The sequence below is a fragment of the Carica papaya genome, chromosome 4 (assembly GCF_054855325.1).
Source record: "Carica papaya isolate Zhongbai chromosome 4, ASM5485532v1, whole genome shotgun sequence".
NCBI classification, from domain to species: domain Eukaryota; kingdom Viridiplantae; phylum Streptophyta; class Magnoliopsida; order Brassicales; family Caricaceae; genus Carica; species Carica papaya.
Window position 1 is genome coordinate 9,141,858 of NC_142312.1, and position 23,363 is coordinate 9,165,220.

Here is a 23,363-nt window from a genome sequence, read left to right on the forward strand (position 1 = left end):
CAATTTCAGATCAAGATGACCCGTTTCCCGAGCCCAATCCGCAAGAAGGCTACGAATAGATGCTAGATATTTTATAGTCTCCTTTATTTTTTTCATTTTTCGTATTTTTTTCAGAAAATTTGTTCCGTGATGTTTGTTAGTACTTTTGAGTGATCGTGTAAGGGATGTTAACCTTAATCTTTATTTCGCTTATGCACTCAAATTATTATATGCATTTCTTTTCTTAAATTTTTGGGGTCGTTACAGTTGGTATCAAAGCTGCGTTCCTCGGACCCGTCCCTTACACAATAATACTTAGAGAAATAGCAAATAATGAATTATCACTCCACCCTTTCTTGTGAAATGCAGGTACAGAGAAATGAGAAGAGGAAGACACCCACTAAACCGGACAGCCCGGGAGGGTTCGCTCAGAGAAGATGTGAACAGGATATTTGAGATGTTAGAAAGACTCATTGCGGCCCACCAGGGCCGAGAGGAGAGGAGGGAGCTACCTGACCCTCCCCCGCTGCCACAAGTTGAGCCACCACTACAGCGAGAGGATCCTGAGTCACCCCGGTACGACCTGCTCCTCCACAATACCACTCGGTACCACCGCCACAGTATAATCCGATGCCCCCGTTGTATCAATAAATACCACCACAGGCCCCCCCAGTCTACCATCAGCCTGGTCTAGTCCCTTTTTTGTGAGACCCAGTTCTTTCCATGATTGACCCGGGCTACAAAGAGAGGTACAAGATACTAAACTCATCCACTTTTACAGGGAGATCCTCTTTTGAAGATGCTGAGTACTGGTTTGGAGACAGAGAAGGCCTTCAAGACCTTAGGGATGACTTTTGAGCAGAAGGTCACCCTTGCTACCTACATGCTAGTGGGAGAAGCAGACTGCTGGTGGAAACTTAGCAGACCACCTTGCTCGTTCTAGTTATTTGGGAGCAGTTCCTATCAGCCTTTCATGCAGAGTACCTCCTAGAGCATCTCCGACATCTGAAGGAGATGGAGTTCGTCCACTTGGTCCAGGGGAATATGACTGTGACAGAATATGCTCATAAGTTCCTGGAGTTGGGCTGATACTCCCCTGATATGCTGTTGGATGAGGGCAGGAAGGCTAGGAGATTCCAGTGGGGCCTCCACCCAGAGATCAAACAGCATTTGTTTGTATTGGAGCTCAAGACCTATTCGGTTGTTCTGGCCAAGGCACAGCTAGTGGAGAGGAGCTTCCACACCCTCCCTCAAGCAGCAGGGAACCTCAGACCTTCAACTCCACCCCGCAAACCAGCACCTACTGTGTCTATCCAACAGAACAAGAGGCTCAGGCCAGTGATCCAGGCTCTCCCTCAGGCTCCAATAGTAGAACGTGGTAAGATCTGTCAGCATTGCGGTAGGGATCATGGGGATCGACCCTGCTACCGCTTCAACAACACATGTCGCATATGTGGTAGTGCCCAACATTATGCGAGAGAGTGCCCAAAGAACCAGAATCAGGGTAGACCCCCTATTCAGGGCAGAGCTTACAACCTCACCCAACAGGATGTCGAAGCCGACCCGGACGTGGTACAGGGCAAACCCAAGAAAGAGAATTGTATTTAAAAAATTCTGGTAGACCGAGATTTTTCAGATGTGTTTCTAAATGAACTACCCGGACTGCCAGTGGACAGGGAAGTCGAGTTCACCATAGACCTATAGCCAGGCACCCAGCCTATTTCGGTTTCTCCTTACCGCATAAGTTGTGTTGAAATGGAGGAGCTAAGGAAACAGATCACTGAATTGTAAGACAGTAGTTTTATCAGACATAGTGTGTCCTCTTGGGGTGCCGGAGTCACTTTTGCCAGAAAGGGAGATAGAATGTTGAGACTATGTATTGATTACAGAGGATTGAATAGGGTCACAAACAAGAATAAGTATCCCCTTCCCAGGATTGATGACCTCTTCAATCAGTTGCAGGGTGTGCAGGTCTTCTCCAAAATAGACATGCGATCAGGTTACCATTATGTGAAAATAAGGATAGAAGACATCCTCAAGACGACTTTTTGAACAATGCACGGGCACTATGAGTTTCTGGTCATGCCATTTGGGCTAACCAACGCCCCAGCCATCTTCATGGATCTGATGAACATGGTCTTCAGATATTCTTAGATCAATTCGTTATCGTGTTCATCGATGACATCCTGGTCTATTCAAAAAGCAGAGAGGAACATGCTCACCATCTAGCTTAGGTTTTGCAGGTTCTCAGAAGAAAGAAGTTGTATACAAAGTTGAGTGAGTGTAGATTTTGTCTTGAGCAGACCATCTTCTTAGGACACATCATATCAAAGGATGGAGTATCAGTGAATTCTGAAAAGGTTGAAGCAGTGCTCGACTGAGAGAAATTGACATCAATTAAAGAAATTCGTAGCTTTATGGGAATGACGGGATATTACCGCAGATTCGTTGAAGAATTTTCTAGTCTAGCTGCTCCCCTAACCCGACTCACAAAGAAGAATGCCAAGTTTGAGTGGAATGAAGACTATGAAAGAAGTTTTTTAGAATTAAAAAAACGGCTGACTACTGCATCTGTGCTGGCCTTATCGAGTGGATCGGGGGGATATACAGTTTACAGTGATGTCTCCTATCTAGGCCTGAGTTGTGTTCTAATGCAGCATGGGAAAGTCATAGCCTATGAGTCTAGATAATTAAAGAGTCATGAGAAAAATTATCTCACCCATGACTTAGAGCTTGCCGCAATCATACACACCTTGAAGACTTTGCGTCATTATTTATATAGAGAGACCTTTCAGATCTATACCGATCACAAGAGTTTGAAACACATATGCACTCAAAAGGATCTCAACATCCGTTAGAGAAGGTGGATAGAACTTCTTAAGGACTATAATTGTGACATCTTATACTATCCGGGTAAGGGCAACGTGGTAACCGATGCACTCAACAGAAAAAGTGCAGGTATCTTAGCCCATTTTTTGGTTTCAGAATGCAGGCAAATTAGGCCCACACAACAGGTTCGACTTCAAGACTTGAGGAGAGTCATATGTTTGGGTCATCCGACTGTCCAGCCCGAGTTAATCTAGAGAATAAGAAAAACTCAGTCAGCTGATCCCGCCCTAGTAGCCCTAAAAAACGATGTAGAATAGGGAGTTAGCTCAAAATTTTGAGTATCCGCCGATGGGTTATTCCAATTCTAGGACAGGGTGTGTGTTCCAAGTGACAGTGAGTTAAAGAGAGACATCATGACAGAGGCCGATAGCTCAAAGTTTGTCATGCATCCCGAAAGCACTAAAATGCACCAAAGCATGCGACCCCAGTTTTGGTGGAATGGGATGAAAAGAGACATAACTGACTTTGTTTCTAAATGCTTGGTATGTCAGCAAGTCAAAGCAGAGCATCAGCGCTCAGGCGGGTTACTTCAGCTTTTACCGATCCCAAGGTAGAAGTGGGAACATATCACCATAGACTTCGTGATAAGGTTATCTAAGGCACGCTCAGGACATGATGTCATCTGGGTAGTTGTTGACCGGCTTACCAAGTATTCCCACTTCTTGACCATCAGGATGACCGATCCCTTGGACAAGTTGGTAAGAATGTATATCCGAAAAATAATCATATTGCATGGGATCCAGTGACAGTGGTGTCCGATAGGGACCTTAGGTTCACTTTTCGGTTTTGGAGTAGTTTTCAGCAAGCCATGGGAACAAAACTGTCCCTCAGTACTGCCTCCCACCCTTAAACTAATGGACAGTCAGAAAGGACAATTCGTACACTCGAGAATATGCTCTGAGCTTATGTCCTTGACTCCGGGGGCCATTGGGATGACTATCTACCCCTGATAGAGTTCACCTACAACAACAGTTACCAAGCGAGTATTGACATGGCTCCGTATGAGGCATTATATGGGTGCCCATGCATATCACCGATTTGTTGGAAAAAAGTGGGTGATAGAAAATTGTTCGGCTCGGAGCTGGTAGAGGAGACTACATCCAAAATAACTAAGATCAAGAAGAACATTCAGACGACTCAAAGTAGGCAGAAGAGTTATGCGGACACCTGGATGAGAGATTTAGCGTTTGAGGAAGGTGACCGGGTGTTCCTTAAGGTCACTCATTTTAAGGGGATCAGTAGGTTCGGCAAGAGTGGGAAACTGCCGCCTACAAACTAGCACTGCCTCCATAACTTTCTAAGGTCCACAATGTGTTTCATGTGTCCATGCTACGCAAGTACAACCCGGACCCCTCTCATGTCTTGGCCCACGAACCTCTTTCACTCCGGGAGGATTTATCCTATGAGGAAGTACCAGTCGGCATTGCGGATCAAAAGAGCAGATTACTCCACAATCGGGAGATATCTTTTGTGAAGGTCATATGACAGAACCACACACCAAGGGAAGCCACATGGGAGCTAAAATCAGACTTTAGAGCCGAGTATCCCTACCTGTTCGATCAAGAGTAAGAGACAAATTTAAGGGACCAAATTTCTTTTAAGGGGGGAAGAGTTGTAACACCCAACCCTTTCTGTTTTTTAATTAATTATTATTATTTTTATATGAATATAATTATTATTTATATGATTTTAATTTAATTTATTTAATTTTAATTTGATTTAATAAAAATAATAATAATAATAAAAAGGGATAGAAATTGATTAGGGATTTAATTGAAAATAATTTTGGAGAAAATGGGTGAAAATTTAGGTTCTGGGAGTATTTTTAAAAGAACAATCGAAAATCGGAGGTCAAAACATAATTTAGAAAAGTTACGCCACGTCAGCTGCCCGGTCAGCAACTCCGACCAACCAAGACGCGCCAGGTGGCAGAGACAATGACGCGGGAGGTCACGCGAGGGGGAGCTACGTGGGCGATTCGCGTGCGCGCGATCGAACGGCTGAGATCCGTTCCCGTGCGCACTGACAGCCCAGATAAAAAATGCGCACGACGACCCAAATTGCATCACGCACGGACGATCCAGATTGAATCGCACACTGACAGCCCAGATTGAATCGCGATGAACGGTCCAGATTCACTCCCTATTTAATCGCGATTGGACAGTCCAGATTAAAAGCGATGGATGACCCAAATCAAAAGCGGATGGGTATAAATAACCTCATCCACACTCAAAACCTAACCCTAGCCGCCAGAGCCCCTAGCTGGAGAAGACAGCCCAGCCGCCGGGGAGCCGACCGTCACCACCCGCCGCCGTACCGGAGCAATTTCCGACTGCCAAACGAGGTAAAATTTTCCCCTCTTGCATTAAATTCAATTTTAAACGCACCCATGGTCAAATTAGAGTGAAAAACTAGCTGATTGGCCGAAAAATACCGTCGAAGCGGGGTGTTTCGAAAAATGCCTCTGATGAGGTCCTTCCCGATTCCCGTTCGATGTGATTTTTCCACTGTTGTGACAACCGATTCCTTCTCTACAGGTTGACCGAAGTAAAACATCCAACCGCAATGTGAGTCGGAGGAGCCGCTGCACTGGAGAGCCCCACCACCGGTGAGTTTTGATTTTCTATATTTTTTCGACCCATCGAGGGCCCTAAGTGTGTTTTATCGCAGTAATCAATGCAAGTTCAGCTGAATTCTGCCGAAAACAGTCGAAAACAACCAACTCAATGCGGATCGTTGCCGCGGGCGGCGGCACCATCGCCGAAGTACGGCGGAGCCGCCGTGCCAAAATTCTGAAATTGGTCGAGTGGGCCCTGGGTCTGATTTTGGGTTTATTTGGGACACTTGTAGGTACTGTAAGTACGTTTCAGTTCCCAACAAAAAATTTAAGGAACCTAGAGACTGCCAATTGGCGCTGTAACTATCTAGTTTTCGACATCGAATCAAGTAAGGACCCCTCACACTATTTCCCATCATAGATGTGAAGTTTAAATAAATAATAATGCCGTCTTTTGTACAAGTTAGATAAATATGCATAATTAATTACGGATTGCTAATGGAACCCAAAATCGGACATTGTTCTCCATTGATTCCTATTAATATATTTTACAGTTTAAAGGCATGATGGTATCTGGTCTTGGAGTTTTAAATGCATGTACTACTGTATTACTTGACCATTGTGTGATTTTGAGATTTAAGATATGATTGTATTACCAGGTACATGTTCATTATTTATGTGATTGTATTTAATTTGGTAACGGAGGTTAAAGATAAACAGGAAAGGGATGTGATATGATAAATGGATAAGGTGACAGTCTTACTAGATATCCTGTGAGATGGTGGACGGACCAAGTTCATAGGGAACCCTACTGTGAACGTTGTCTCATACCGGACGGGGTATGAAGACTTGGTCATTTGGTGCTCATACTAGACGGGGTATGGGGACGACCCTGGAATTAAGGTTATTAATAGAAATGGTTTACGTGTAGCGAAGACACCTCTATGGATCCCCATGGATACTAATAGTCTGATAAAAAGGGCAATTGTTATTTGATGATTTGAATATAAAAGTATAATATGTGTTATGTTGCATATTATATATGAAATTATGATATTTATAATGTTATTGTTTTCATAGGTTGTTTTTATAAATCTCATAGCAGTAAGTGGACGGTAAATGGTTTTATTATTGATAAATGTATTGGTTTAAAATTTGTGCTCCATTGGTTGTTTTTAGTTTTTCTATCAACATTTGCTTCTGTGACAGCGATTTATTGTGATGTCCTTACTGGGTTAATGTAGCTCACTCCTTATTTAACCATTTCAGATCAGAAGGACCCAGTTCCATTGTCTGATCCGTAAGAAGGCTACGAGTAGATGTTAGATACTTTATAGTCTCCTTTATTTTTTTTTATTTTTTGTATTTCTTTCAAAAAATATATTCTGTGATGTTTGTTAATACTTTTGAATGATCGTACAAGGAATGTTAATCTTAATCTTTATTTCGCTTCCGCGCTCAAATTATTATATACATTTCTTTTTTTAAATTTTCGGGGTCATTAAAATATTTATTTTTTTAAAAATTAATTTCTGACCAAATCTCGAGCCCGAACATCACAATTAGAGTTCACCTTCAAACTTTAAAAAGAAGGGAGGCATTATTTTAAAATCTCTTTTAGTCATTCACAAATTTAAAGTTTATTTTTAAGTTCAACCTTAAAATTATTTCAAAAAGTTGAAGTACCTTAAATTTTTAAATGCTAGTTTAAAGCCTTTGAAATCGGTTAAGAAAATTTAAGTTGTTCAAGATTTTATATTTTGAGATTGTGGTACACAATATACTAAATTTATTAGCCTTCAATTTCTAAGCAAAAAATTGTAGCACTTGCTTTTATGTTCACTATTCTTCACAAAAAAAAAAAAGACTCAATCATTACACTTGCTTTAATTTATCATACTTAATTAGTACAACAACGTCTGATATAATACACAATCTACAATGCATAAAATACAAAGACAACTTTATAAGAGAAATTTATGTAAACAAAAATGTACTTCACCCTATATTCTTGATACAGAATAACATACAAAAGAAAAATAGAAAAGAAGAATTTAAGATTATGCCATGAGATTTATTTTTATTACTAATTTTGGTAGATACTTAATTTTTTAGTAAAAAGTAAATAAAAATGAGTAATTATCGTACCAAAATTTTGTTTCAAAAGACTATAGAAAATAAAATTTAGTAAAGAAATGATATAAAAAATTCAAATAGAAAGTATGATAACAATGTGATTGATTGATACGATAAAATTATTTAAAAAATATTATCAGATAGTCATCTCATTTATAATATAACAAATAAATAAACAACCATTATGGGATATGTAATGTGATTGCCTTTTATAAAAAAAAAAAAAAGATTTAAAAAAATACATATTCCATTTAAAACCAAGAAAGAAAAAAGTAATATTAGATGATGGAGGAGGCAGTTAAGAGAAAGAAAGAAAGAAAGAAAGAATGGGTATTGAGATGGGCCTAAAGGAAGGAAGCCCATGGTGGGATGTCACAATCTACTGTCACTTTCATTGTAGTCCTGAAAGATGCTGCTTTGGTAGCATCAAAATATGAAAATTAAAAAGAAATTATGGTTTTGCTTCTTCACTTTCCCTGTGTACTCCTCCATCTCTGTCCGCTGTAAGAACATCGTTTGTTTGTTTGTGTCTTTGGGTCGACCCCACCACCGCCTTGACCACACACCCATCTCTCTCTTTCTAGTTTTTTCAAAGTGACTACTTACTTCTGAAAACACAAACCAAACAAGAGAAAAGAAAAGAAAAAAAAAAAAAAAAAGGAAAAAAAGAAATCAGGGCTCCCTGCCCTAAGAAATGGCAATCTGATTGTGGAGTTGTAAGGTTTTGGTACTTTTTAGTGGGACCCATTACCTCTTTTCTCTCTCTCTCTCTCTCTCTCTCTCTCTCTTTCTTCTCTCACGTCATCACTCTCTGTGACTCTCTCTTCACTCTTCACTCTTCTTCACTTACACCTCCTCCCCTACTCACCAATTTTTCAAACACCTACTTTAATTTCATTTTCCTCCTCCTTCGTTGTCTTTTTCTCTTTCCCTCTCTCCTCCCTTTCTCTCTTTCTTCCCCTCTTTCATTTTCTCCTCCAAAACCCTAGATTTGAAATCTAGGGTTTTTCTTACCCACCCAAAATAAGGCACGTTTGATCTCTCTGCTCTACTCTTCTTCTTCTTCTTCTTCTTCTTCTTCACATCAATTTCTCTCATGGGTTTGTTACAAGGCTAAAAATTTTGTACCTTTAAGAACTTGTTTCTACTCCCTCCCCAGTTTTCTTCATTTTCTCTTAATATTTTTTTTTTCTCTCCTTGGCTGCCTTGTTTGATTCCCTTCACGTGTAACAAAGCCCCTGTAAAACCCTTCTTCTCAAACATCACTCTTCTTCTATCTTCAACATTTAGGGTTAAACTGAGTTTTGTTTTTTGGTTTTTTTTCCTTTGCCTTATTTATGTTTATTGTCTGGTTAAAGACTTCAACTTTACTCTCACCTTCTTTCATCTTGTTGTAAAACTTCCCATTTAACGACTAAAGTGCGATTTTTTTTCTCAATTTCTTTTCTTAACTTTCATCACCTACATAGAGAAATAAACAAGTGTTTGGTGACCCTTCCCATTTTTTAAATGCATGGATGGGAGAGAAGCTATGGCATTAGCAGCTGGATCAGCTCAATATTACATACACAGAGCTGGGGCTGTTGGCTCTGCCTCTGCACCACAAACTGGTGCATTACATGTTCCAGCTGGGTTTAGGCCCTTGTCAAACCAAACCGTACAAGGTCAACCAAATGCCGGATCAACTTTCGGAATAGAGCCTAGACATGCCAATTTTGCTCACGCCATTAACATGGGGATTTCCTCTGGAGTGCCGCCCGGTGAACCCGTCAAGAAGAAACGAGGGAGGCCGAGGAAGTACGCCCCTGATGGACAGGTTTCCTTGGGGCTCTCCCCGTTGCCCGCTAGGCCTAAGCCTTCTTCGGGTTCGGATTCCCAGACCCCAAAACGGGCCAGAGGGCGTCCGCCTGGAACTGGCAGGAAGCAGCAATTAGCAACTCTAGGTTGGCTTTCTTTTTCCTCTTTTTTCTGTTTTTAACCAATTGCAGTGCTTTCTAATCAGGTTTGCTTGAGATGTTTTAACTCTTTTTTATAACCCTTATCTGGTTATTCGACTTTGTTTTTTTTTGCCGGGTGAGGGTTGTTGAAGGGAATTGTATGATGTTCTGCTATGATCTTCAGTTAAATAATGCTGATTTCATTAGTTGATAAGTTGTTGTCATATGTTTTCAAGGTTACCAAGTCAATTTCAAGCTTTCTTTGGTGTAGCATCATATGTAAAATTAACTTCTGTAAAAACTTATTTATAAATAACCATGGAAGGATCACAACTGTCTGAAATCTTGCTTAGATGTGCACTGCAAACAGAGGCGACTGTCCTGATTTTTAAAGTGTGACTCCTGTAGTATTTTGTTTTAGATTTGTGAGACTAATTTATTTGCTGTTCTGTGCTCTTTAAGTTTCTACATTAGGTTGTTAATTAGTTGGGTCATGGATGCTTTCATAACTATACTTATCAATGTATATGCTTCAGGATTCGTGGATGTTTCGTTTAGATGTTTATTTGTTTCTGATAGGTGAGTGGATGAACCGTTCAGCTGGATTGGCATTTGCACCTCATGTGATTAGCATCGCAGTTGGAGAAGTATGATTAATCCTTTTCATCCTTTTATGCATTTAAACAGTAGTTCCAGTGGTTAAGTTTACTGAGTCACATTGTATATTGTCAATATGCGTATTGAAATTGCATGGTCACAGAGATGCACCCAATGAGCTCAAGGTGCTGAAGTTAGGCTACATCCATCTTACAATTGGTTTCTATACAATAATTAATTGGCATTCATCATGTGTATAGTTTCAAAATTGCTAGTTTCGGGTTCATGACATTTTCTATGCATGATTGATTAGCTGAAACACTGCAAAATTTGTGTTCCATTCATTCCTAAAAAAAAGGTTGTGTGTGTATGTGGAATGTCGGGTGAATTATTTTGTTAAGATGTATGGGATTACTGTTGATATTTATAAATACACTTACAAATATTTCACATTGGAAATGCTGAGGCTAATGTCTCATGCAATGTGGATACTTAAGACTGATTAAGTGTTTGCTTTGCCTGTGTGATTCAAGTGTAAAAGAGTTTTACCTATTTCATTTCCCCTTTCAAATTCTTGAGTCCAACTCAAACTGCATGAATCCATGGTCTGAGAAAAGCATTAGTACTTTGTACATTGAGATAAATGGGAAATGCGGGTCCTGCATTTTTGTGCTTAAAAATGCATCAACATCAGTTATCTTTTTCTTTTGTGACAGGATATTGTAGCAAAAATACTATCTTTTTCGCAGCAAAGGCCAAGGGCTGTATGTATTTTATCTGGCACTGGTACTGTTTCATTAGTGACGCTTCGCCAACCTGCATCAAATGTACCTACAGTCACTTATGAGGTTGAAACATTCAATTGCTTATCCTTCTTTCTCTTCCCTTTTTCATTTACCAGTTAAAGATTTTTTTTTCTTTTGCCAACTTGTCTCTGCTAGATTTCTATCTGGTTTTCTGGTTATGAAAACAGTATCTGATGGTTGAATACACCCTTCTTTGTGTTTAGCAATGATTCATGCAGACAATTGAAGGCAGAGTTTTGGTTACCTTTTGCATCTACTCATTGTAGCTCGTATCTATTATTTAGTATTTTGGTCTCTGTTCGGCAATCAAAATCAAGGAACCAATAGTTTAATCATAGGGTATCCCAAGGTGGGCCATACTACCTCGTGCTCCATTTGAAGTCACTAGATGGTATCATTCTGATAGCACTGCTGCTAGATCTGGTTCAAGCTGCTGTGATTAAAAACCAGGCAATGTTGCTATGTTAGTGTAAATTGTAGAGAACATGAAATTAATGTAAGAGTTACAGGTTTAGAAGGGACAGTAGACCTATCTCAGGATCATTATATTGAAGATATTCCTGAATACTACACGTTCATATAGATATGGATTTTTTTATAATGATGAAAATTTATTCACGGGGAACCAAAGAATTCCTGTCCAAGTACATTTCCTACATGATCTGTCATGGCAGTATTATTTCTTCAAAGCTTATGTGTTGAAGCATGCATATTGCTTCTACAGACATATCTTTACCCTAGATTAAATCCATGCTTTCTACTGGTAGCGAGATCAAAATGTTGGGGATGGATCTGGTGATGATTGGCTTCAACACTCTCTTTTGTTGCTGTAACTTCACAATCTCTTTGCCTTCTTGGCATTTGGTCATGTTAACTTGTTTACTTAAATTCCAGGACACGGATCTTGCTCTCAAGTTTAATGTTTGGCTGTGGTAGTTATTTAGATGGAAGGAACGACAGTTCTTGAGAACTTCTGCTATGCGTTTTATAATATAAAGAGGTTATATCTGCTGCTGTTTGGATGTGAAAATTAGCAAAACTATTAGATACATTCTTTACTTGATGCTATTTGGCCTATCTCTGAAGATCATTTTACTTGGGCCTTTGGTGAGGGTAGTTCTTGTGCACATCAAAATTTGAAACCATGAGCTAAGTTGAGGTATCAATATAGGATAGAACATTGTTTTGCTTCCGATAGATTATTCAAAGGAAAATCTGTGTTCGAGATGGGTTAGGCTTTATAGACCTTTTGGATATGTTGTCCTGAATTATAATTGTCTATATGTCGGAGGTAGTTGAACCCCTTAGTTACTTTTCAATGAACAAATTCCTCTCTCAGAAAAAATCTTGTTTGATTTGGCATATTCATTTTCTGATCCATGTTTTTGCTGACACTTATCTAAAAGAGCTTGGAGGAACTTATTTTGTTTATTCGTGCAGGGACGTTTTGAGATATTATGCTTGTCAGGTTCTTACTTGCTTGATGAAGCTGGTGGTCCTCGTAGTCGAACTGGAGGTGTTAGTGCTTCTCTTTCTAGTCCTGATGGTCACGTAATTGGTGGTGGGGTTGGGACACTTATTGCAGCTAGCCTTGTCCAGGTATTTTTTCTCATTACCTGGTGATTTTACTTTACTCTTGAATTGTCAACATCTTTTAAAGTTACAGCCGCCGTCTGGATTCTGTTCTATGTAGCAAGCTATATTTTTATCCTTAACCGTATAAATGTTTTTCAATTTCACTTGTGCCATTATGTGTTCTTACCACTTTGGGTTCACTATAATATCGTAGTAACTTGGGATGCATTCATACAATCTTGTTTGGCATTTGTGGATGCTGCTGTCAGTTGTTAAGAACAATTCCAATACCATGTGTGGTGGAAAGTAAAGTTGTATCTGCTTGGAACTGCCTTGTCGGTGGATAGTTTAGCTTAATACGATAAGTATTTGTTTGCTGCAGGTGGTGGTATGCAGTTTTGTATACGGGAGTTCTAAGATTAAGAACAAGCAAGTGGCTAGTTCAAAAGATGACAGGGAAGCTGCTGTGTCTCAGCTCGTTAATAAATCTACCACACCAGCTAGTGCCCCTGCAACCCAAAGTTTCAACGCTGTCACGATGGGTGGATGGCCTGGTTCTCGGCCGGTTGATTTGAGAAATCCTCATACTGATATCGACTTGACGCGCGGATGATGATTTGTTGCAACATACACATGGCAATTTTGTACATATGTGTTGTTGTAAATGTACTGAATTTATGAGAATTATGAAAAATGTGGAAGTCTTCTTCCTCTGCTAACATAGTCTGTAAAACGCAAGTTATTTTCAGGCCTCAATGGAAACTTCTTCCGAATTATTTATGCAGCAGTTGAATGACGCATGTCTCCATTTTAGTTTTGTAATATATTTGAAATAAATTAAGAAATCACGTAAATTTACAAAAATTAATAAATTTACATTTAGTTTAATTGGAAATATCTGTAATCCATGTTAAGATAACAATGGATAGAATCGAAATAACGCAATTTAATTTCCATTGATTTTTATAGGATTTGAAATGAAAATTTTAATTTCATAATAAGTTTAATGTAAATTTAATTTTTATATTTCTAATTAAAATCCTTAGAAATTATGAGCATAGGCTATTATTAATTGTTGAATGTGAAGTTTGACCTGGTCTAAACTTGAAGTTGAGAGTTCATAAATTTTTAAATTGCTCTTGGTAAAGATCTAGTTAAGCATATCCATGCATTTTATTTATTTAACAGCAATTTTAAATGTTGAAAATTTAAAATTTATCTTAAAAAATAATTAATTTTTAGTAAGTTATCGTCTTTTCAGGCACTGATTACACAGTCTATGCATCAAACCAAACACAGCCTCCTTCATTATGTTACACAAAGTCAACCAAATTTCATGAACTGCCTTGCACCATTTTCTGAGACTTCTCAGTCATTTTCCTTAGAAAAATGAGATCATCAATGAATCAAATGGGTTCAACATTAACTGCTCTTGCTTTTCACATTTTTGAGGAGAAGGGGGAAGTGGGAAACAAAGAATTTCATTTCTATCTAATAACAGCCCAAAGACCAATGTTCAACTGCCATTATTAAAGAGGAGTACCTATGACTCTTACAATACACTTCAGATCTCCAGCTGTCTGCAAGTGTTAAACAGCTTCTTTCATGGCATATTGGTAGTAGCCTATAAATACAACATTTTGTCTTAAATCCAGATCAAGACCTTCATTATGAATAAACCTTTGATCTCAGAACTCATGAAATGCCTAAGAGCTTCTTTATGTCATGCTGCAAACAAGTAAGAGATTTTCCAAGGTAAATCACTAACACTTTAATCATATCTTGCTACAGAAAGACACAAGGCAAAACTAGATAATGAGAACAGACAGAGTGAATTCACCTCAAGGCTAAGAGGACTAGTCGTTGGGTAATAGCGATCAACAACTTTGCCATCTCTGTTCACGAGGAACTTCGCAAAATTCCACTGAATATCATCCCCAAAAATTCCCCATTTGCCTGATTTTAGAAATTTGTAGAGTGGGGAAGCATTGTTGCCATTTACTTCAATCTACTGAAAACAACAGCAATATTACAAGATCAAAACTAAAAAGTACATCCTGACACATTTACACTCAACATAATCAACATCCAAACTTGTAAGTTATCAAGTGTATTACAAACGACGACTGGAATGGGTGGTAGAGTAGTAGAAAAGTAACAGTATTCCCCTCCCCTCCCCCACTAGACCACTTCTGTGAACTCGTGACAAACTTCTTCATCAGCCTAGATAGGATGAGTAATGTAAATGATTACGTGTTTCCACATCTTTTTGTCCTACCCCTTTTTAATTGTCATCTTATTATTGCCCCCGACTCTTCTCTTCCATGAATAGCAGTGGAGATTCTTTCTTTACTTATTCTAAACATCATCTTGGGCTGATAAAATCATCAGGACCATTTTCAGGGTCAGCCAATTATCCACTACATAAATTAACACCAGCCACTTGCTAACCAATTCAAACTATGGTACAGCTGGCTTAATGTAGAAACTCCACCAAAACTTTTTGACAAAGACTACAAATGTGTTAAAGTGTGACTAGGTATCAACAACAAAAGGGTGTAATTATGTCAATGTTTCTGCAAACCTACCTTCTCAAAGATAGGAAATTCCGACTTAAAGCGAGTGCAGACAAACTCAACAATCTGGTTATTGGTTCCAGGCTCCTCCTCACCAAATTGATTACATGGGAATGCCAGTATCTCCAGTCCTGCACTGGACAAAGATGAAATTGAAACTCTGCATAGAACTCGGATGATGAAGGAAAGGGAGAATACAAACATTATTAAACTGTCAATATCGCGTCTTAAAGTGGGATCATTATCTGGTACTTCAAAAATACCAGCCAGAGTTACCAATATAAAACCGCAAGTTCATATAAGATTCAGAGAGCACGTAACGTAGGCCTATTTTCTACACTACCCAGTAAGCTTTTAGTTGTGAGTAATAAAAGAAAAGTTAAAGATTCAGTGAGCGAACCTTGATCTTTGTACTTCTCATATAGCTGATTCAATTCTGAATAGTTTGAGTTGGTCATTCCACTGAAAATAATTTTGAAAACAACCAGAATTTTCATATACACAATCTTCAAATGAGAAACCTCCAAGTCCAAGCCTAGTCATGAAACAGAAACAGAAACAGAAACTTGGAAAATGAAGTAGGAAATACCATTTGGAAGCAACATTAACAACTAAAAGGACTTTCCCCCTGTAAGTGCTTAGCTGAACGTAATTTCCCTTCGCATCCTGCAAGTAGTGGTTCAGACATATAATGACCGTCTTGGGTTTTTGATGAACAAGCATAATAATATTTTTTTTCGCAAGAAGAAAAAAAGCATGTTACGATCTGGTTTTACTTCCTTCCAATTTAGCATAACGCCTATGACTTCCTTGTTACATCGTTCTATTTCCTGGAAATCGCAATCTTATTCCATGCACAGTGCAGAAATCCCCTTTTAGACTAAGCATAACAAATCCTACACATAAGCTTTGCAATTACCTCAAACACACTTCGACATTAAAGGAGAAGATATGAAAACAAGAAGCAATCTAATCAAAGATTTGTCCTTAAAAATTCAAAGAAGAAGATTTAGGTCTTTTCTGATTTTAGAAAGAGTCAACTAAAAAAGGCGGTATAGTGAGAAAAGGAAAGGAAGCAACACTGACCTTGATCGTGAAATCATATATTGAATCCGGGAACTGAGGAGCTTCGGTGGTCATCTGAGTAAAGGTAGAGAGGAGAGTTGCAGGAGAAGAAGAAAATAGATGCTCCAGAACTACGAATAAAATTATAAAATTCTCATTATACTAGATAAAAATGTTTTATTTTATTTATTTTTTAAATTTTCTATGTACATGTAAAAAAAGAGAAATAAAAGTTTCTGTGTATGTTCATTTTAAATTTACTAAGGCGAGCATCATGTTAATACATACATACGTAAATCTTAGTTTAATTACTATCTTCTTCTTCCTTACAACTCTCTTTTAAAATTTCTCTCTGACATTTTTTCAAAGACAGTGTGCGTGTATATCTCAAAAAACCAACAAGAAAATTCAAAACCCAGCTGCATGTTACATAATCACGTTTCTCGGAATCCAAAGAGGTGCATACAGAATCATCAGCAGTCCTTCCAATAGCGCCTTTCCCACTGATAAAATTTTGCAGAGAAAATGTTCAAAGAAACATTCTTTTTTTTTATTTATCACAATTAATATGGAGTTTTATAAATCGTTCATTAAGATTTATGTCAAGACAAGAAGAATTTGAGTCGACTCAAAAGTCAAAGCAATGTCTATCAAAGAGGTATGTTCTCTTCCATTTCCTCCTCATTTCTTAATTCCAAAATCTCTCCTCCTGCACATTAAGATAATCTTTTCTTTTTTCTTTCTTTCAAAAGCTCGTGTATATATAATATTAGTAGGCATTGCTGCAACATTTTGTTTTCTTTCCCTAAGAAACTTAAAAATCGTTCTTCATCATAATTATACTTAAATTTGAGAAACTAATAGTTTAGATATTCCGTATTACGACGGTTGTAAAACTCAAAAAGGATTAAACTGAATCTGGGGAATAAACATATACCTTAATGAAAAACATGATTTTTTTATCCCAATTAATTTAAAACTTTCTTCGTTTCTGGGTAGCGCACAGTGGACCCCAAAAGGTTGGATTTTTAGGTTTCCTAAAGAAAGTTTGGTTTTTTTTTATGTTTTTATGTTTTCCAATGAACTTTAAACTCACACCATAGCTTAAAGATCTATCATTTCTTTGAAGCATAAAACGGTTTGAGAAATTTACCACCAACAAAATTCACTCTTCAAGCCATAGTTTAAGCAAACAAATGCTGCAAGTTACAACTAACATCAAACATTTGTATTATAATTACTTTGCCAAAACACAAATTTCTCCATACATAGTTCTGTTTGCTTTGTAGTACAGCCGAGCAACATGTTCTGTAGCATAGGAAAGAAAACCAACTAACAGGAATCTCCTACTGGAGCTTATTCATTCATACCAATATCTCTGCATTTACTTGACGAGGATGGCGATTTAAGCAATCCCCAAAAGTTTCTTTACATCTTTCTCGATACTAAGAGGTGAAGTTGTGGGAGCATATCGGTCAACAACGTTTCCATCTTTATCCACCAGGAACTTGGAGAAGTTCCACTTAATACTGTCCCCAAAAAGACCACCTTTGTTAGACTTCAAGAACTTATAAATAGGAGCAGTATTTGCACCATTCACATCAACCTGTACCAGAAACCAATAAGAGGATTTCATAACGATTGAATTTCACTTTTAACAGGAAAACATGGGTCATAATGAATATAAAGGTGACTGGTAAAAAATTATGGGGGGATGTAGATCAAAATTTCAGAACCATGTAATGACGTATCAAACAAGTAGATCCAACACTTGATTTTCAGAATTTTCATAGACTCCAACCTCACAAATAAACAAAGAAAAAAATAGGCACCGCCTCTTAAGAGTTTGATTAAGTTAAATTCGAAAAGATAAAGATGATGATCTCATAAACCCTACTTCCCAGGGACCCCAAGATGGAAAAGCGCCAATAGGTTAGCTTTCAAAGTTAAAAGATGATCAATATCTTTATATTTTCCACAGAGAGGTTAGCTGCTAAACACAGGAAAAATAGTATAATTTAAGGATGAAATTTTATGGGTTAGTAAAACTCAAAACGCATATGTAGGGTGCAGATAATCCGGAGCAAGTGCAAGAACCTAGAGTAACAATACCTTATCAAATATTGGATACTCAGCCTTAAAGCGAGTGCAAGCAAACTGTACAATCTCTTCGTTTGTGCCCGGTTCCTGACCTCCAAACTGGTTACATGGAAATGCCAAAATCTCGAAGCCTGGAACAAATTTGAAACAACAATTAATGAGGAAACAACTCTTGCAATGAAAATCGTTGGAAAAATGATAAACGGAAGTCCATGAAGCTAGCAAGCAAACCCTGATCTTTGTACTTCTGGTACAGCTGACTCAGCTCAGTATAGTTGGAATTGGTTAAGCCACTGCAATTATTTGAAAAGAAAGCAATATGATGAGCAATGAAGAACACAATAGAAGTGGACAGTCCATAAGCCATGGATGGTGCTTCACTATCCCTTGTTGAGAAACTGTTCGTGAACTTTTTAGGTCCTAGATATATTAACCAATAGGTCTGATCTATGCAGTATAGCAACTGAGTTTTATCACATGAAAATACAGTACACTAGAAGTTATGATACAAGTCTTGGGAGTTTTCTTTTTTTTTCCCCCTACAGGTAGTAAGCCTAATACTAACCCTCCTCTCCTCCTCATAAATGAAAATAGAAAGAGATGTAATAAGATGTATTGAATACCATTGTGATGCAACATTGACAATCAACAGGACCCTTCCCTTGTAGATACTGAGATCAACATCATTTCCCCTAGCATCCTGCAAATAAGAAAAGAAATACCTCTAAGATTTCCAACAATCGTGACAAAACAATTTACAAATCTTTCTGGTAATGATAAAATTTCGTCAATATCACCAACAAATACTAATAGAAAGATCAAAATACAATATCACATGATGCAAAATCTTAAAGCTAGTTTACATCATTCACCACGAGTGGTTCTTAAATGAAAAATCAATGAGTTAAGTAAGAAGGATACTATTTTTCTCGTGGAAAATCACAAACAACGGAGAACCATCTCGTCTCAAACAAAAGCTCACGACAAATATTATACATATATATCTAAAAGAGAACAACTGAACAACAACGGATGAATACAGTGGCGAAATCTGATGAACATCATCTTAAAGCATATGAACGAACCTTAACAGCGAAATCATGGACAGATTTAGGCTGGGATTGAGTAGCCATCGTACGATCAAATCTTAAAGCAGAGAAGAAAGGCGTCGAAGCCCCTGTTTCGATCGACGGAGAAAGCAAAGAAAAGGCAGAAAGCGGTGAAGAAGCTAAAAGGATTTGATTAGAATCGTGGGAGAAACGATGAGAGCGTATGAGATAAGCAGAAAATGTCGCAAGTCTCAGATTTCTTCGAAGGGCTATACAGGTCGTGGAGGAGGGCATTTGGGGATTTTATACCGTCGGCTTCCTTGCTTGTGTCGAAACAGTCATCCTTTTCATCTTTTGAACGCGGATATGCGGCCCTTTGATTTACACGTGGAAGATTAACGTGGAAGGAATGAGGACACGTGTCAAATGTAAGGGAATTTGCATAAGAGATGACGTCATTGATAAAATTGTATGCAGATTGAATGGTGGTGATGAAAGAATATATTCCCGTTCACACATGGGTTCATTATTGTTATTAATATTGTAAAATATGAAATAATAATAAATCAATAAAACATATTTATTTACTTATGATAAATAAATAAAATATGAAAAGTCGATTATTTAAACTAATTTAGGTCTTATATTCAATAGTATAAATAAATGGAGTTAAATTATTTACTGTCATTTTGTATTTTTGTTATTTATATTAATTTTATTTTAGGTGAGGATGAGATTGCTAGTTATATGTTTATTTTTGGGACAAATTGTTAAATTAGTTTCTGAATTTAGTATTTGTTATAATTTTGTTTTTAATTTTTTTATTATAATTTAATTTATAACGTTTTCTATTTGTTTTAAATATTTATAAAAATAATAAAAATGATTAAATCATATTTAGATATTTTAAAAAATAATTTATAGAAATGATTTTAACCAATTAATTAATTAATATATTAATAAATTAATAATAATATGAGGTCTAGTTTTTGTTATTATTAATTTAATTAAATAAATAAATTTATTTTTAAATTTTTTTAAATATAATCTTATTATTTTAATTTCAGGTAAAAAAATAATAAAAAATTACATTTGAAATAAATAGAGAATGTTAAAAATTAAATTATAATAAATATCAAAATTAATTTGATAGTTTACCGTTATTTTTATTTACTATGCATGGTATTTGGTAAAGAAATTAATAATAATAATTAAATGATTCAACCCTTAATTGAATCTTATTGAAAATATTAATAATTTGGTTAAATAAATAAAAAATTAAAATAGTGAAAAAAATTTACCCTTCAAAGTTAAAAAAAGAAACCCATATACCAAACACAAATATTAAAGATTAATGACTATATTACTTTAATAATAACTTATAACGTAGTTTAAATAGGAATTAAAAATAACGTTCATACTGTAATATCCAGGTTCGAAATTTGGCATGAGATCAAATTTTAGTGTCAAAAAAATAAATAAATTTTTTTCAAAATTAATTTAAACTTAATTTTATTAATTAATTAAAAAAATAGATTAAGGATGTAATTGAAAGCAATTTTGGAAGAAATAGGTGAAATTTTGAATTCAGTTGGTGTTTTTAAAAGAAAAATTAGAAACAGAGAGTCAAAATGCAAATAAAAATTTTTTTGACAACGTAGAACTATCCAGTTAGCAGTCCTGACGAACCGGAGCACGCCGCATGGCAAGACACGCTGATGTCGGTGCTATGCGGGCAATCTGCGTACCCCGCGATAGAATGGCCCAGGATCGATCACGCACACGTGGATGGCCCGTATTTGTTTCTCCCTTATGCGCGATCGAACATTCGAGATCAATTACGATGGACGGTCCAAATTCGTTTCCTCTTTAAGTGCAATCGAACAGATGAGATAAATCGTGATTGACGGTCCAGATCAACACGAGATGGGTATAAATATTTCGCGTCGTATGGAAACCCAAACCCAAACCCTAGTCGCTAGCCTCCGCCAGAGAAAAAGAACCTGGCACCAAAGAAGGAGGCCGACTGCTGACCGCCGCCGCACCAGAACCACTGTCGGCCACCAGAGAAGGTAAAAATTCTCTTACCCGCTCGGAATTCAATTCTGAGCACCCCTGTGGCCAAATCAGAGCAAAAGGGATGGAAAGTGAGCCGAAAACTGCGGGTAAAGTCCGGCGGAGCCGTCGTGGCCAAAACTCCAAAATTCCTCCGATGAGCCCCTTCTTAATTTTTGTTTCACGCGATTTTTCGAGTATTGTATTCAACGTCCTTTTCTGTGCAGGTTAGTCGAAAAAGGAACCCCAGCCGCGAAGGAGGACCGGCGTAGCCGTCGTATCCAGTGACCCCCCCGTAGTAGGTTCGATGTTTTTGGTGATTTTTCGGCCAACTAAGGCCCTCTAATATGTTTTTATGCAGGGATACGCGTAAAGTCAGCCAAAATCGGTCAAAATTAGCATGATCGAGGTGGATCACCGATATGGCTAGCAGAGTCGACGCCGAAGCACAGTGGCGCTGCCATATCGAAACACCAAATTTAGTTGGAAAGAGTTTTGGACACTGATTTTATATTTTTGAGGTATTTTTACATACGTGACAAGTGATTTGAATTTCACATAAAAAATTCAGGGAACCCAGTACCTATTAAGGAGGTGTGGTAGATAGCGTGATGTTTCGAAACACCGATCTGGGTAAGAATCTCTCACCCTATTCTCCATTACAGTAAATGGGGGCTTAACGATATATAATTTTGTGTTTTTATGAAAAATTAGAAAATCTTAAAAATAATTACAGATTACTAGTGGAGTCGAAATTGGTTAATTCACAATTGTCTTGATTTCTTGTTTATTTTTCTACACTATCCTACTTGCTTGATTTTCGTATAGTACATGTTCTTAATTTATAGTTCAATTGTCTTATCAACTTATCTGGTTATTTTGGTTATATACCGTCAGCATTAATGTAGTTTAATTGATCTGTGAATGTGATATGAAATATTGGTATCGTTTGTTAGTTGTTTCTTGATAAAAATCTGTATGTGAAAGACTTGCTGGTTACCCAGGAAAAGGGCGGACGAGTCTGGTACATAAGGAATCCTACCGTGAACTAACACCTAAGTCGGACGGGGCTGAAAAGTGTAATAACCCCTGAATGTCCAAAAAAAAATAAATTATTAATTAAGCACGGAAGTAAAATAAATGGTTAAGGTTTATATTCCTTATACAATAACTTAAAATACCGAATAGTGCTACGAGAATTACCATTTTGAAAGAAATACAAAAAAATAAATAAATAAGCGAAAAATAAATAAAACTAGCATTCTACTCGCAACCCTTTTGTGGATCGGGCTCTAGATCTTGGTTAAATAAGAAATGAGCTATACTAGCTCAGTAAGAATATCACGCTACTCACCGACATAGAAACGAATGTTGGTAGAAATCAAAACAACTAATGGAGCACTTAATTAAACAAATGCATTTACTAATAATAAAACCATTTACCGTCCATTTAACGCAGCGAAATTTATAAAAACAACTTATAGAGACAATAACATAGCACTTATCATGATTTCATATACAATCAGTAACATGCACACATTATAAATCCATATTCAATAAATCAAACAACAACTATCTTTTTCCATCAGTCTGTTGGTATCCATGGGGGTGCACAGGGATGTCTCCGCTACGCGTGAACCCTTTCCTTTAACATTCTCAATTAACGGGCCGTCCCCATATTCCATCTGGTATGAGCGCCAAATTACTAAACCTTAATACCCCGTCCGGTATGAGGGTGAAACGGGTCATCCCCATACTCCGTCTGGTATGAGCGCCAAATTACTAAGTCTCAATACCCCGTCCGGTATGAGACAACGTTCACAGTAGGGTTCCTTATTGTACCTAGTCCGTCCACCATCTCCTAAGATATCCAGTAAGGCTACCATTTCATCCATTCACTTAATCACATAATTTTTTATTTTTCTTCAGTCTCCATTTTTCAATTCAATGGTAATCACATAAATCAAATAATACATGCATTCAAAACTATAAAATCGATCAATGAAATACTATCATGCAATTAACTGTAAAATAATTCAACA

The 23,363-nt window shown here is 37.3% G+C and overlaps 3 protein-coding genes across 4 annotated transcripts; 1 reads left to right on the top strand and 2 right to left on the bottom strand.

Moving 5' to 3' along the window:
- The first annotated feature begins 8,937 nt into the window (after positions 1-8,937).
- LOC110812768 (AT hook motif DNA-binding family protein) lies at positions 8,938-13,252 on the top strand. The gene is made up of 5 exons (XM_022039612.2): positions 8,938-9,504; positions 10,078-10,145; positions 10,812-10,943; positions 12,342-12,500; positions 12,859-13,252. The coding sequence occupies exons 1-5, from the start codon at positions 9,075-9,077 to the stop codon at positions 13,087-13,089; spliced, it is 1,020 nt and encodes a 339-aa protein (XP_021895304.2). The 5' UTR covers positions 8,938-9,074; the 3' UTR covers positions 13,090-13,252.
- A 626-nt stretch (positions 13,253-13,878) lies between these two features.
- Positions 13,879-16,248, bottom strand: LOC110812809 (putative glutathione peroxidase 8). 2 transcript variants are annotated; one of them, XM_022039666.2, is made up of 7 exons: positions 16,139-16,248; positions 15,829-15,948; positions 15,642-15,718; positions 15,453-15,514; positions 15,065-15,183; positions 14,317-14,484; positions 13,879-14,204 (listed from the first exon to the last, which is right to left on the bottom strand). In XM_022039666.2, exons 2-7 carry the CDS (start codon positions 15,844-15,846, stop codon positions 14,172-14,174), a joined length of 477 nt encoding a protein of 158 aa, XP_021895358.1. In that variant the 5' UTR covers positions 15,847-15,948; positions 16,139-16,248; the 3' UTR covers positions 13,879-14,171. The 2 variants fall into 2 exon arrangements, with proteins under 2 accessions (XP_021895358.1, XP_021895357.1); XM_022039665.2 differs by lacking the exon at positions 15,829-15,948.
- A 1,082-nt stretch (positions 16,249-17,330) lies between these two features.
- LOC110812785 (putative phospholipid hydroperoxide glutathione peroxidase) lies at positions 17,331-19,592 on the bottom strand. The gene is made up of 5 exons (XM_022039630.2): positions 19,303-19,592; positions 18,841-18,917; positions 18,449-18,510; positions 18,230-18,348; positions 17,331-17,723 (listed from the first exon to the last, which is right to left on the bottom strand). The coding sequence occupies exons 1-5, from the start codon at positions 19,558-19,560 to the stop codon at positions 17,523-17,525; spliced, it is 717 nt and encodes a 238-aa protein (XP_021895322.1). The 5' UTR covers positions 19,561-19,592; the 3' UTR covers positions 17,331-17,522.
- Between the last annotated feature and the right edge of the window lie 3,771 nt (positions 19,593-23,363).